The 16086-nt window shown below is 47.0% G+C and overlaps 1 protein-coding gene across 1 annotated transcript in view; it reads left to right on the forward strand.

Moving 5' to 3' along the window:
* TXNDC11 (thioredoxin domain containing 11) overlaps positions 1-16086 on the forward strand; it is a 450106-nt gene that overhangs the window by 114189 nt on the left and 319831 nt on the right. Inside the window, exon 4 of the mRNA XM_078663148.1 lies at positions 5832-5961. Coding sequence (XP_078519274.1) covers positions 5832-5961 — 130 coding nt within the window. The remainder of the gene's footprint in view (positions 1-5831; positions 5962-16086) is intronic.

Consider the following 16086-nt stretch of genomic DNA (forward strand, 5'->3'; position numbering starts at 1 on the left):
TCCCCGCTGTCCAGAAGGACAGCCACTGAAGCAGACGAGCTAGGTGTAATAAGCCTTGAAGTCAGGGACACCCAGACCTCCTCGGTGGGATTCTAATAGTATCTTCTGTAGGCTCACCCTCCTGTGGCCTGTCGCCCAGACGAGCTCCACTAATATAATGTTTAGGGTACGAAATACAGCTGGTGGAATCACTATGGGTAAATTTGCGAAAAAGTAAAGCAACCGTGGTAACACCACCATCTTAGAGATGGCGTTGCGGCCCATCACAGAGAGGGGCAGAGAAGTCCAGAAGGCCACACTGGAACGGAGAGCCGTAATGGCCCTCATGAGATTGCCATCTAATTGGTCCGCCTGTGATCTGTATACCTGTATTCCAAGATATTTAAATGTGGTGGGGGCTACTGGGAACGTGTATCTGCCTAAGGACATATCCTCTGGGCGAGGACTTTCTTGGAAGAAGAAAACGTATGATTTCCTCGAGTTAATTGCAAGACCAGAAGCCTTTTCAAAGGTGGCAAGAAGGGTTGGGGGAGGCTCCGTCTTGGCCGTTAAATCTTGAAGGTATAATAGGATATCATCAGCATATATGGACGTGAGGTAAATTGTCCCATCGATAGGTATTCCTAGCATATCCGAGAATCGGCGTAGAGCAATTGCAAGGGGTTTAAGCGCTAACACGTACAACAGGGGGGACAGGGGGCATCCCTGCCGAGTACCCCTGTGGATTGTGTATTTACGTGAGATGTATTGTCCGGTGCGGGCCCTGGCCGTAGGAGAGGTGTATAGTAGCCGCACCCACTTGAGATATGCATCTGGAAAGCCAAAGCATCGCAGGGGAGCGAACATATAGTCCCAAGTAATGGATTCAAAAGCCTGACGGAGATCCAGGGCTAAGCAGCCCTCTGTTGGATACTCCACTTGGGTAGCCTCCATTACATAGTGGAGCCTTCTAATGTTGAAGGACGTGTTGCGATTGGGTAGAAACCCGCTTTGGTCATTGTGACTAAGCGCATTTAGATATGGCTGTATACGATTTGCGAGTGCCTTATTTAGGATTTTATATTTTGTTGCCAACAGGGATAGTGGTCTATAGTTGGAGATATCTGTGCTGTCTTGGCAAGACTTGGGTATGTAAGTAACAAGTGCCTGCATGATAGATTGAGGTAGGTGCCCGATTTCCAAGGCTGTTCTATACACCTCTTCTAATTTAGGAACTAATGTATCAGAGTAGGTTTGATAGAATTCTATGGGCAATCCATCAAGTTTGGATGCTTTGTTACGATTGAGGCCTTTGATGGCTACTTTGATTTACCGTTGCGTGATGGGGCCTGCTAAGTCGTCTAGTACGTCAGGTGGTAAAGAGGGGATTGTAAGGTCATTGAGGAACTCCTCTAAAGCGTTATCTGCATTGTGGATTGGGGCTGCATAGAGGCTACTTAGGTATCCACAGAACGCTTCGTTTATGTCTTGTTGCGTATGAGCTGATTCACCAGTTGGGGTGTTAATATGTGTAATATTTGGTGGTTTCGGTCTATCCCGTACTATGCGCGCTAATAACGTTCAAGCCCTATCCACCTCCATATGTTTTAGCGGTATGAAGGCCCTATAATCGATTATTCGTAGCGTTTCTAGCTCTTCAGCATGGCTAATACGAGCATTCTGTAGTGCCTCATGTTTGCTTCGATCTGTCACCGCTTCCTGTTCTAAAGACGACATTGAGTTTTTGATTTTAATCAGACTCTGGTGCGTTTCGTGTCTGGCTCCCACTATCTGTCCAATTACAGCCCCCCTTACCACCACTTTGAGAGCGCCCCAATCTAGGAGATTCGTGGTAGCTGTGTTCCAGTTTTCAGACATGTAATTAGTGATAGTATTGGCAATCTTTTCCTGGAACGGAAAATCTTCTAATAGCTGGGGTCTCAGTTTCCAGGTGGACACTGGGGTTGGCACAATACCCCAGTGAATTGTAAGTTCAAGAGGATTGTGATCTGAGAGAGTTTTAGCTAAATAAATGGATCGGCTTGCTTGTGTAATAATGGTGTTGGAGCATATAAATCTATCTATCCTAGTATGGAGTTAGTGGACAGGCAAGTAGAATGAGTATTCCTTGTGTGTAGGGTACAGTCGCCTCCATATGTCAGATAGGCCCCACCCCTCCAGCCAGGACTTCAACAGATCTGCCAATTTACCGGCGAGGGCGCCATGCAAAGGTGGGTGTGATCTGTCTAATGTATCCAGCACAGCGTTGCAGTTCCCTCCCAAGATCCATGGGATAGTATCCCATCCAGCCAGTGCCACCCCTAATCGTTGGAAGAATTTGTCTTGGTCGACATTCAGGGCATATATACTTCCAAAAACTACAGTCTTGCCATCTAAAGTGCCCAGCAATAAGACGTATCTGCCTTGGTCATCGATGCGTCTCTCTATTTCTTTAAAGGGAACCCCATGTCTAAACCAGATAGCCGTACCTCTAGCAAATGCAGAGTAATTGGTGGATATCAGCTGCCCATGCCATTTCCTACGGGTTTTCTGAGCTTCTGCATCAGTGAGATGAGATTCCTGGAGGAATACTATGTTGGCCTGTTGTCTAAGTAGATATGCATGTACTCTGTGCCTTTTCTGAACCGCCCCTAATCTCCACACATTCCAGATCAACAGGTTAAAGGAGGTCTCTAGGCATATGACAATTTGCATGGTGGTGCTCTCAGGGTCGTAGGGCACGTTAGTTACTATAGACCAGGAGTTCCCGTTCCCCAGACCACTAATACTTCTCGGCGCAGCCTGTAACCTGTGCTGGGCCCAAGGATAATTACTAACATACAATTTACAAATAACTGTGCGTTTCCTCCCATCTTCTACATAATGTTTTCCTGACAAACCGGTTTTGAGCTTTCTAGCTGCATTCCTCCCTAAAGTGGTAACAGCCTTTCATGTTGGAGAGGCTACTACCCTGACATCAATCTTTGCTCTGCCTCACCCCTCGAAAGTTAGGGGGAGACCCCAGAGAGCCTTCAGTTTTTATATTGATCGCACCAGGGACCACCAAGTGGACGATCAGCTCTTTGTGGGTTTCTCTTGGGGCAAAGAAGGGCAAAGCAGTGCAAAACAGAACTATCTCTAGATGGATACTTACCGCATTTTAGATCTACAATGCTTTAGCTAAAAAGTAGCCCTCCAAAGGGTAACTGGCGCATTCCACTTGACCTAAAGCAGCTACTACTGTGTAAGCACATGGGGGTACCTGTCCTGGATATGTGTCATACTACTGCATATGCAAAAAGAACAAATGATGGACGGAATGCTGAATTAATCAAACATTCACCCCAGTCACAGATCTGGGTTAAATCCATTGTTTTTTTGCATGCCACGCCATTCCAGTTCAGACCCAACCATATGCAAATCAGCCTTGACCCTGTTCCCCATGGGAACAGTCCAGCCCGAACTGCCAGGCCAGGCCTTTCCTGAACTAGAAACAAGCATCCTGGGACCAGTTTGGGGCAACACCCCTCATCAGCCAGGCTAGCTTGAATCTGATGGCTTAGCGAGCACGGAACCCATATCTGGACATACCCTTCCCACTTGAGGCGACAAATGCAAAAAGAACAGATGATGGACGGAATGCTGAATTAATCAAACATTAACCCCAGTCACAAATTTGGGTTTAAATCCATTGTTATTTGCGCGCCACGCCATTCCAGTTCAGAACCAGCATTATGCAAATCAGTCTTGACCCTGTTCCCCATGGGAACAGTCCAGACCGAACTGCCAGGCCAGGTCTTCTCTGGACCAGAAACAAGCACCCTGGAACCGTTTTCGGGGTAACACCCTTCATCAGCCAGGTTATCTTGAATCTGGTGGCGTAGCGAGCACGAGACCCACGTCAGGGCATACCTTACCCACAGGTGACAAATGCAAAAAGAACAGGTAATGAACAGAATGCTAAATTAATCAAACATTCACCCCCAGTCACAGTTATGGGGGTGAGTGTCTGAAAAGTTGCAGCACTCCGTGCATCATCTCCTTGTGTTTGATTTGTTTGCCAGAAGTTGGCAGGGTATGCCTAGACGTGGGTCCCTTGCTCACTTTGCCACTTGATTCAAGCTAGCCTGGCTGATGAGGGGTTTTACCCCATAACCGGTCTCGGGTTGCTTGTTTCCGGTCCAGGGAAGACCTGGCTTTGCTGTTTGGGCTGGACTGTTCCCATGAGAAACAGGGTCAAGACTGATTTGCATATAGCCATGTCTGAACTGGGGTGGAGAAGTGAGCTAAAGAATGATGATGGATTCAACCCAGATCTGTGACTGGGGATGAGTGTCTGAAAAGTTTCAGTGCTCCGTCCATCATCTCCTTGTGTTTGTTTAGACTACTGCATAGGCACAAGTGCCCTCATTCACAAAGCACTACTTCCTTGACAGTCAAGTCCAAAGGGATGGCCATTTTGCCCATTCGGTCTTGCAGGATTATTTGGTCAAATCCATTCCACAAATCAACCCTGTTGAAAGGTGTGGTTTTGAGATCTATGCTCAAAGTGGTGAATTTGCCTTTTGAAGAAATCATTGGAAGAAAGAGTTACTTTCGGTAAGGCTCTTTCTGATGGATACTCCATCAAACCTCGAATTCCTCTCCAACCAACCCGTTCTATGGAACGATCTCTTTTTTTTTTAGTTAAAAAGGTCCCACTCTAGAGATCTGCACACATGTCAAGGAATGTGCCGATGGGTTTTGCATATGAGTGAACAGGCAAGTTTTTAGAAGTAACTGACTTCAGCATGCCTGGGTGGCGCTTATATGTGACCCTTCTCATCACTTCCGGAATGTAACTATGTACATCCAGAGCCATACAACACCATCTACTGGAATATGGGAGTACTGCTTGTGAGTTTCCAGTTTCAGCCTAATGCCTGGGGTACTATTAACATGGTGATTAATCTGCAGTTAGACAGAGTATCCACCAGAAAGAGAGTTACTGAAGGTAAGTAGATTTGTGTTTGTTGTAAGTGGTAATAAGTCCTGCTTGTTTCCTGCTAGCTAAGCTAGATGAATGTTCTCTTGATCCTCTTTTGTAGAACCTATTAATAACGAAGCCCTAGAAGTAACGAATAGATACTCCATAGAGAGCAGGGTGCCAGAGGTGCATGGAATGTCACATCATACTTCCCTAAACTCAAATTGTGCACTTTTTTATTTTACCTCCATGCACTCCACTGCATCTCCTGGCCCATGGAGGTCATAGGTTGGTACAGCAAAGTCTCTAGCTGCAACATTAACTACATATTTCCCAGTCTGCCAAAAACAGACACACTCTGCCTGCATCCTTTGTCCTTGATGTGATTATGGAACATATTTTTTTTTATAATAGTCTCCTGCACTCCTTAATTTCAAAAGCTTGTTTCAGTGTGCCCAGTGTTGTTGGTGTCACGCCTAAGTGGAACCTACCGATTGTCTCTTAAAAACCAACTTGGATCGACAACGGAGCACAAATTTTTGGGAACACAAATCGGAACAAAACTGACTTATTGTTCAGAACAGGTTTCGTTTTGTCTGTTAGTGTGTGACCTACAAAATAAAGTTATTCAAAGAGCTAATGCAGCATCACCATCCTTTCTGAAAGCTGCCGGCCTCAATTTCGGGCCTTGTCGCAAGAGCAGGTCCTTATAGTCTAGATTTTCGAACCAACACCCCCCCCCCAGACGAGGTGGGCCAGCTAATGATGTATTTTTCGCTGTCAATATTATGTATCAATAATCACATTATTTAAACCTCAATAGCAAGAGGTGAAATGTGTTGCTGGTGTATTTGTTCCAAATTAATGCGTTTTAGTTTAATTCCAGCTTTGGTCCCATTGAGTACAAAGGCCCATTGGCGGCGCCTTATATCGAGAAATTTATCCGCAGAGTGATGACGCCTCTTCTCTACATTCCATCTCGAGCAAGACTGCTTGATTTTATCTCGCACTACGAGGTACTTACTTTTGTTATACTCCCATGTTCTTATTCTGTCTTAATTCACTGTGTATTTGAAAGTTGGTTCCAATGTGATGGTCAGATTAGCTGCCCTGCCTAGTCACATCCACTGTTAGAAAATCGAGTTTTTATAATATTGTAATTTATTTATGAAGTCTCCTTGTGTGCAGTCTTCAGTCGGAATTACCACCAAGTTTAATGGTTTTAAAATCTCCGTTCTTAATGTAATTGCCACATTTCCTTTTCAACATTCCAATAGCAGGGCGCTTTTAGAGTTGAGTGAATATCTAGAGAAACTGATTTGAGTCTTTTCTCAAGTAGGCATGACAAGTAAAAAAGTGTCACGTGTAATTTGCAATGTATAACATGTAATTTGCAGGTGGTTCTCAAAAGAAAATGGAAATCAAGATTCTGCTGTACAAAAATATGTGCTGCATGTGCGTTTTGTATGAGATAAATTATAAATCCATGTGAAAACGTACCCACATTTTAAAAGGTTTTAAGCAGTAGCAGCAGCAGTGAAATAAAATGGGATGAGGGGAATAAATCAAAAAAATTAAAAAAGCACTTACCTTCTCTTCTGTCTGCCGTCTGCAGTGCTCCTCGTTGGACAGGCGGTGCAATGTCCAACGGGCTCACATTGGCTGCGATTCTTCAGGACCTATTCTTTGACTACTATCACAAAAAACATGACCTAATAAAGTATCAGTTTTGTTATATCATCAGTTGTACTACCTGTATGGTACTCCTCTCGCCTAACGGTCAAGGTGCGTAGGTGTCAACAGTACCCGGTAGATCTGACATCAAGGGGGAACCATAGGGGTTTAAGGTTCAGTCTGCCTCTGTCAGCGCCCGTTGTGCCTACCCATATCCACCGGGTCCGGATAGTGACTATCCGGACCCGGTGGATATGGGTAGGCACAACGGGCGCTGACAGAGGCAGCCAATGTGCTTAGGCGAGAAACATGTTGACCACACTGAATGCACTTTAGTCCTGTACCGCGACGTGGAATCCTAAATTTCCTGCGATTACAGGCTATCTCTTGATTTTACTTGTGGCAAGGGACCACCAGAATAAATTGATCTCCGGTACCTTGGGCCACATTTTAACCTCACTCACACTATCCTCCTTCTCCTGGCCCCTCACCCACACTTCACCCATAGGCAGTTGGATAAAAGATCTCCGCCAAAGAGCCCCTCTTTGAGGTGAGCCCGTTGGACATTGCACCGCCTGTCCAACGAGGAGCACTGCCGATGATGAAGCATGACACTCGCAAGGGTGTGTGAGGCCATTATATCCAACAAATTGGACACCCAGGATAGTCCTCCACTGAACATTATTCCTACCCCCCTCGTGACCGCTCTCTTCGCCTTCTTCCTGTTTCCTTAGGAACGGCCTAGTCGCTTTTGTTAGTTAAGGTGACTGTTATATCTTCTGTTTGCTTTGCACGTGTTAACACTTTGCATGCTCATCACGAGCTGAGCTCGTCATAAGGCACAGTGCTCCGGTGCTCATGACGAGCTCAGCTCGTCATGAGCCGTGGAACGCTAGCATGCGGGGATGATTCCCCTGCTGTGCTGAGTGTTCCACGGGAACCGGTGCTCAGCTCGTCATGAGCACAGGAGCGCCGTGCCTCATGACGACCTGAGCTCGTCATGAGCATGCGGGCGCTGTGCACGCCCCCCTCTCCCCCAGCACAGCGGGGGAATTACCCCCGCAGCGAAGGGGTTAACACGCGCTGCTTTTCTCAGGTTATTCACCTGCTTACATGCACAAGTGTTTTCCATGTGTTTATCGTTGTATTTGTTGTCCTTTGAATTGCTCTTCAGCATGGCACGATCCATGAGTTCCATGATCTACCATGGATCAGGCCGTTGGTTGAGAGCAGACGAGAGGGACAGTTGCTTGTAGGATTTCAAGATCTACAGACCTTCTCCGAAGGTGCTTCTTTGTTATGGAATAAACTTATTTTATATAAATCTACATGCCTCGTTTTGGACTTAACAGTGACTTGGAGATAAAATAGCGTATTAATTTTGTGTATTACTCCTATTTTATTAAACATTTGTGTTCGCTTGACCAGTCAGGTCCTATAGCCACGGTTTCCAGAAGGGCCGGCTCAGGACAGGGTTTGAGAATCTCCACTTAAGGTAAATTTACATAAAACCCATCTAAATAAAGTAGTTGGTGATTATCATGAATACCTGACTTGACCAAGGCCCAAATCCTAAATTAGATACACCCACCTTACAATGTATCATTCTGTTTGATATTGAAAAACCTATAGCTGCAGCCTTCAAAGGGGTTTTCCTTTCCCTGCATCTCCATTATATTTAAAACAAGTATTCTTGGTTCCTAAAAATATAAACAAAGGATCCAGAGTGTGGGTTTATGCCGGTTTTGTACCCAATCCAGATAACACTACTGTGTAACTTTCAGGGTCAAGAGAAGAAGAGGTCTCCTTCTTTGCTCACATTCCTGGACAGAAGCATAATCTGTATTGTAAAGGCCACGTAAGAGCAGTGTGGAAGCTAGATAGGCATAGATGCCACATGTTTCAGATCATTAGGATGGAACCTACAGGTACCCATTCGAGAACATTTCCACACAATACTGTAGCAAACTGCAGGCACAAGTTGTAAACTGCTAACGAAACTTCCTTTGTAATAGTGATGCAACAAGAATAAAAGAGAAACTATATTACATTGGTAGACGATACAAATGCTTAATGCTTATATCCGATATGAAACCTGATATTCAGCTTCAAATAAATTATGTCCAGTAGGTAAAATATAATTCCTTGAAAGCGAGCGAACAAGACATATGTTTCGCTGCTCAGAGTACGCTGCAGTCAGCTAAGAGTACTTCACAGGTTAGAAACAGCCCAGACGTGGCAGGAGCAGCCTGAGTATTGCCCTTGTGATTGCTGAATTGTCTGCTATGCATTTCTACTCTTTTTTTCTGCACTGCTTTAACATGCACCCTACAAAAGACTGAAGCTAAAAGAAGAGTTGCTGCAGCGCAAGTGCTCTCTGTGTTGTGCTTTCCTTCCGTATGCTGACTGGGGAGCATGTCTTTTTGGCCGGCAGTCTTGCGACGGCCAACCACACATGCGCACTTTGAGCCTCCTCTAACCCAGCCGTCTTAAGACAGCCAGGTTAGAAAAGCCAAAGCCTCCAGAGTGTTGTGGAGTGCTGACTGAGGCCGCTTCCACTAATCCTAGCACTGCTCTCATTCTAATGAAAGCAGCGCTAGGACTGGTGAAGGGAGTTTGGAGCCTTCCTTGAGGAGAGAAGGCCATCGAAAAGTAGGACGTCACGCTCGCAGCCAAGGTGTTTCAATTTAAGTATATATATGTATATATGTATATATATGTATATATATATATATATATATATATATATATATATATATATATATATATATATATATATATATATATATATATATATATATATATATATATATATATATATATATATATATATATATATATATATATATATATATATATATATATATATATATATATATATATATATATATAAAGGTTCACAGTTTGCCCCCAAGGCAGGACGCACTCCAAGTCGGCGTGTGTAGGGTCAGGAGAGGTGTCAGGCAAACCGGCGTCTGCAGCGACCTGACGCGTTTCGGGCCAACGCCCTTCATCTGAGGTTGTGCTGCTGCCCAAAGAAAAACCACCATGCTAGGCTTCCAGTGTTCACCCTTTATTTATTAACTGCTGGCAATGCAACTCAGGTGAGTAACAACGCAGTGCATTCTGGGACTGGGAGTCTATATTGTCAATACTACCCAAGTGGGCTGCTGGCAACTTGCGGCAAATGTCCAAATAAATCCATCGGTGAGCCCCCAGCACCTTTCCACAATCAGCCACTCGCCTGTTCAATCCGCTCTGCCATCCAACGAACAGCAGCGGAACCGCTCTCATAAGCGGCGGTGCGCCTCACGGCCGGGCCGGCCGTTAATATTAAGGTTCACAGTTTGCCCCCAAGGCGAGGCGCACTCCCAGTCGGCGTATGTAGGGTCAGGAGAGGTGTCAGGCAAACCGGCGTCTGCAGCGACCTGACGCGTTTCGGGCCAACGCCCTTCATCTGAGGTTGTGCTGCTGCCCAAAGAAAAACCACCATGCTAGGCTTCCAGTGTTCACCCTTTATTTATTAACTGCTGGCAATGCAACTCAGGTGAGTAACAACGCAGTGCATTCTGGGACTGGGAGTCTATATTGTCAATACTACCCAAGTGGGCTGCTGGCAACTTGCGGCAAATGTCCAAATAAATCCATCGGTGAGCCCCCAGCACCTTTCCACAATCAGCCACTCGCCTGTTCAATCCGCTCTGCCATCCAACGAACAGCAGCGGAACCGCTCTCATAAGCGGCGGTGCGCCTCACGGCCGGGCCGGCCGTTAATATTAAGGTTCACAGTTTGCCCCCAAGGCGAGGCGCACTCCCAGTCGGCGTATGTAGGGTCAGGAGAGGTGTCAGGCAAACCGGCGTCTGCAGCGACCTGACGCGTTTCGGGCCAACGCCCTTCATCTGAGGTTGTGCTGCTGCCCAAAGAAAAACCACCATGCTAGGCTTCCAGTGTTCACCCTTTATTTATTAACTGCTGGCAATGCAACTCAGGTGAGTAACAACGCAGTGCATTCTGGGACTGGGAGTCTATATTGTCAATACTACCCAAGTGGGCTGCTGGCAACTTGCGGCAAATGTCCAAATAAATCCATCGGTGAGCCCCCAGCACCTTTCCACAATCAGCCACTCGCCTGTTCAATCCGCTCTGCCATCCAACGAACAGCAGCGGAACCGCTCTCATAAGCGGCGGTGCGCCTCACGGCCGGGCCGGCCGTTAATATTAAGGTTCACAGTTTGCCCCCAAGGCGAGGCGCACTCCCAGTCGGCGTATGTAGGGTCAGGAGAGGTGTCAGGCAAACCGGCGTCTGCAGCGACCTGACGCGTTTCGGGCCAACGCCCTTCATCTGAGGTTGTGCTGCTGCCCAAAGAAAAACCACCATGCTAGGCTTCCAGTGTTCACCCTTTATTTATTAACTGCTGGCAATGCAACTCAGGTGAGTAACAACGCAGTGCATTCTGGGACTGGGAGTCTATATTGTCAATACTACCCAAGTGGGCTGCTGGCAACTTGCGGCAAATGTCCAAATAAATCCATCGGTGAGCCCCCAGCACCTTTCCACAATCAGCCACTCGCCTGTTCAATCCGCTCTGCCATCCAACGAACAGCAGCGGAACCGCTCTCATAAGCGGCGGTGCGCCTCACGGCCGGGCCGGCCGTTAATATTAAGATTCACAGTTTGCCCCCAAGGCGAGGCGCACTCCCAGTCGGCGTATGTAGGGTCAGGAGAGGTGTCAGGCAAACCGGCGTCTGCAGCGACCTGACGCGTTTCGGGCCAACGCCCTTCATCTGAGGTTGTGCTGCTGCCCAAAGAAAAACCACCATGCTAGGCTTCCAGTGTTCACCCTTTATTTATTAACTGTTGGCAATGCAACTCAGGTGAGTAACAACGCAGTGCATTCTGGGACTGGGAGTCTATATTGTCAATACTACCCAAGTGGGCTGCTGGCAACTTGCGGCAAATGTCCAAATAAATCCATCGGTGAGCCCCCAGCACCTTTCCACAATCAGCCACTCGCCTGTTCAATCCGCTCTGCCATCCAACGAACAGCAGCGGAACCGCTCTCATAAGCGTCGGTGCGCCTCACGGCCGGGCCGGCCGTTAATATTAAGGTTCACAGTTTGCCCCCAAGGCGAGGCGCACTCCCAGTCGGCGTATGTAGGGTCAGGAGAGGTGTCAGGCAAACCGGCGTCTGCAGCGACCTGACGCGTTTCGGGCCAACGCCCTTCATCTGAGGTTGTGCTGCTGCCCAAAGAAAAACCACCATGCTAGGCTTCCAGTGTTCACCCTTTATTTATTAACTGCTGGCAATGCAACTCAGGTGAGTAACAACGCAGTGCATTCTGGGACTGGGAGTCTATATTGTCAATACTACCCAAGTGGGCTGCTGGCAACTTGCGGCAAATGTCCAAATAAATCCATCGGTGAGCCCCCAGCACCTTTCCACAATCAGCCACTCGCCTGTTCAATCCGCTCTGCCATCCAACGAACAGCAGCGGAACCGCTCTCATAAGCGGCGGTGCGCCTCACGGCCGGGCCGGCCGTTAATATTAAGGTTCACAGTTTGCCCCCAAGGCGAGGCGCACTCCCAGTCGGCGTATGTAGGGTCAGGAGAGGTGTCAGGCAAACCGGCGTCTGCAGCGACCTGACGCGTTTCGGGCCAACGCCCTTCATCTGAGGTTGTGCTGCTGCCCAAAGAAAAACCACCATGCTAGGCTTCCAGTGTTCACCCTTTATTTATTAACTGCTGGCAATGCAACTCAGGTGAGTAACAACGCAGTGCATTCTGGGACTGGGAGTCTATATTGTCAATACTACCCAAGTGGGCTGCTGGCAACTTGCGGCAAATGTCCAAATAAATCCATCGGTGAGCCCCCAGCACCTTTCCACAATCAGCCACTCGCCTGTTCAATCCGCTCTGCCATCCAACGAACAGCAGCGGAACCGCTCTCATAAGCGGCGGGGCTCACCGATGGATTTGTTTGGATAATTGCCGCAAGTTGCCAGCAGCCCACTTGGGTAGTATTGACACTAAGACTCCCAGTCCCATAATGCACTGCGTTGTTACTCACCTGAGTTGCATTGCCAGCAGTTAATAAAGGGTGAACACTGGAAGCCTTGCATGTTGGTTTTTCTTTGGGCAGCAGCACAACCTTAGATGAAGGGCGTTGGCCCGAAACGCGTCAGGTCGCTGCAGACGCCGGTTTGCCTGACACCTCTCCTGACCCTACACACGCCGACTTGGAGTGCGTCCTGCCTTGGGGGCAAACTGTGAACCTTAATATTGACGGCCGGCCCGGCCGTGGGGCGCACCTCCGCTTATGTGAGCGGTTCCGCTGCTGTTCGTTGAATGGCGGAGCGGATCAAACAGGCGAGCGGCTGATTGTGGAAAGGTGCTGGGGGCTCACCGATGGATTTGTTTGGATAATTGCCGCAAGTTGCCAGCAGCCCACTTGGGTAGTATTGACACTAAGACTCCCAGTCCCATAATGCACTGCGTTGTTACTCACCTGAGTTGCATTGCCAGCAGTTAATAAAGGGTGAACACTGGAAGCCTTGCATGTTGGTTTTTCTTTGGGCAGCAGCACAACCTTAGATGAAGGGCGTTGGCCCGAAACGCGTCAGGTCGCTGCAGACGCCGGTTTGCCTGACACCTCTCCTGACCCTACACACGCCGACTTGGAGTGCGTCCTGCCTTGGGGGCAAACTGTGAACCTTAATATTGACGGCCGGCCCGGCCGTGGGGCGCACCGCCGCTTATGTGAGCGGTTCCGCTGCTGTTCGTTGAATGGCGGAGCGGATCAAACAGGCGAGCGGCTGATTGTGGAAAGGTGCTGGGGGCTCACCGATGGATTTGTTTGGATAATTGCCGCAAGTTGCCAGCAGCCCACTTGGGTAGTATTGACACTAAGACTCCCAGTCCCATAATGCACTGCGTTGTTACTCACCTGAGTTGCATTGCCAGCAGTTAATAAAGGGTGAACACTGGAAGCCTTGCATGTTGGTTTTTCTTTGGGCAGCAGCACAACCTTAGATGAAGGGCGTTGGCCCGAAACGCGTCAGGTCGCTGCAGACGCCGGTTTGCCTGACACCTCTCCTGACCCTACACACGCCGACTTGGAGTGCGTCCTGCCTTGGGGGCAAACTGTGAACCTTAATATTGACGGCCGGCCCGGCCGTGGGGCGCACCGCCGCTTATGTGAGCGGTTCCGCTGCTGTTCGTTGAATGGCGGAGCGGATCAAACAGGCGAGCGGCTGATTGTGGAAAGGTGCTGGGGGCTCACCGATGGATTTGTTTGGATAATTGCCGCAAGTTGCCAGCAGCCCACTTGGGTAGTATTGACACTAAGACTCCCAGTCCCATAATGCACTGCGTTGTTACTCACCTGAGTTGCATTGCCAGCAGTTAATAAAGGGTGAACACTGGAAGCCTTGCATGTTGGTTTTTCTTTGGGCAGCAGCACAACCTTAGATGAAGGGCGTTGGCCCGAAACGCGTCAGGTCGCTGCAGACGCCGGTTTGCCTGACACCTCTCCTGACCCTACACACGCCGACTTGGAGTGCGTCCTGCCTTGGGGGCAAACTGTGAACCTTAATATATATATTAATATATATATATATATATATATATATATATATATATATATATATATATATATATATATATATATATATATATATATATATATATATATATATATATATATATATATATATATATATATATATATATATATATATATATATATATATATATATATATATATATATAGTTTGCTTTTTATGTCCCACCTGCCCTACCACCCTCAGGACATGCTAGCCGCCACTAAGTAACAGTAGGATGCTCTCGTCAGCACCTGAAAGCCCATTACCTTATCTTTACTCTCACTGGAGTTTTTATCCCTTGATTGCCCCCAGTAAAAGGAGAGTATCATAAAACTGAACTTTATTTTGTTTTTCACAAGGCTACTAAGTGGATGGATGAAATGTAACCCCATCAGTCAGTCCTGGCTTTTTAGCCATCGGTATATTGCATTCTGGGGCTTGTAGATTTGCTTTGAACACTTTCATTAGGTGTTTCAAAACTTCCAACATTCAAAGTTATATCGAGTAAAAAGACAAAATTGGGTAAAGTGGTCACACATGACTTGGAAACACTCTGCAGCTATGTGTTTCAAATTATCTTTAGTTGTCTAGTACATTAAAAAAACGGTGCTTGTTCTACTTGCAAAGTAAGCTCTGCTGACATTTTGGGAGGGTTTGCTTTTTCACTCGCGCCGTGCATTCAGCAAGTATTGACAATGTCAATTTTTTGGGCTTTTTTCTAGTATTATGAATTATATCAAGATTCACTTCCACTTCACTTATTGTAACAAAGCTACAGAATAACCAGTGGCAGTGCAATCTTTCCTAACACAGAGGATATGTAAAGGCAGGTGTAGCAGCAGGGGAATTCGAAACAAGATTCACACCCACACCACACACAACACACCACACCACACTACTCGTAGATCAAGCTTCCCATCCTCACAGATTAGATACAACTGGAGCATCAACTGTGAAAGATTCATTTCCTTACTCAAGAGTTACATAAGGGGCAGGAGCATTCTTATAGAACAGGTGCAGCGGTTCAAACATACCTCTCTCACAGAATATGTACAGCTGGGGCAGCAGCAGTGGAAGCTTCTTCCTCACAGCACCGGTGTATATTGGACAGCATCACTGCAAACCAATTTCCTCACAGGAAACAGGTGCAGCCTAGCAGCATCAGAATACACTTTCCTGTGTCATAGAAGACAGCTGATGTGCATGCTTCCCTTCCAGATAGTACAGATTCAGCACAGCTGCCCTAGTGAAGAAATCCATCATTGCAGAACATGTGCAGTTAAGGCACTAGTCGTATGTAGACTCTCACAAATCACTGGACCCTGCAGGTGATTCATTCACTGAGATGAGTGTTATCAGTAAATGTGAGTGAGTGAATATGAGAGACCTGCCACTGCTTTTACTCTGGTGACATACCAATTCCACTCCTTTGTTGTCACTCCCTATTTTGTTGTGCTGTTTGTGATGTTTCCGTCATATACTGAAAGTCTTGCTGTGTTCACTTCGTGTCCAGCCGTCACTGCTACAATTTCTGTTGTTCTCCCCTGTAGACTTGCTGTTGTTACTTCCTGTAGAGGCTACTGCTGCTATTAACATCCCCATTTATCAATGAATCTTAGAACTTGCAGGCTATGGCCCTGCTGCACCTGTGCAGGGACATTTTTAGGATTTGATGTGATGGGCAGGAGGAAGGAGAGAAAGACACTGTGACATTGGGCCATTCATAGACAAAATGGCAACGTTCCTCTACATAATTCCTAAGTCCCCCTCCCTCCATTGCTCCTCCTGAACTCTTTATTTTCTCTGTTAAATATTCATCCTCTCCCTCATCTATCCATTCTTTGTCTAGCCATTCTTTCCCTT

Source organism: Lissotriton helveticus, chromosome 10 (assembly GCF_964261635.1).
Source record: "Lissotriton helveticus chromosome 10, aLisHel1.1, whole genome shotgun sequence".
NCBI classification, from domain to species: Eukaryota; Metazoa; Chordata; class Amphibia; order Caudata; family Salamandridae; genus Lissotriton; species Lissotriton helveticus.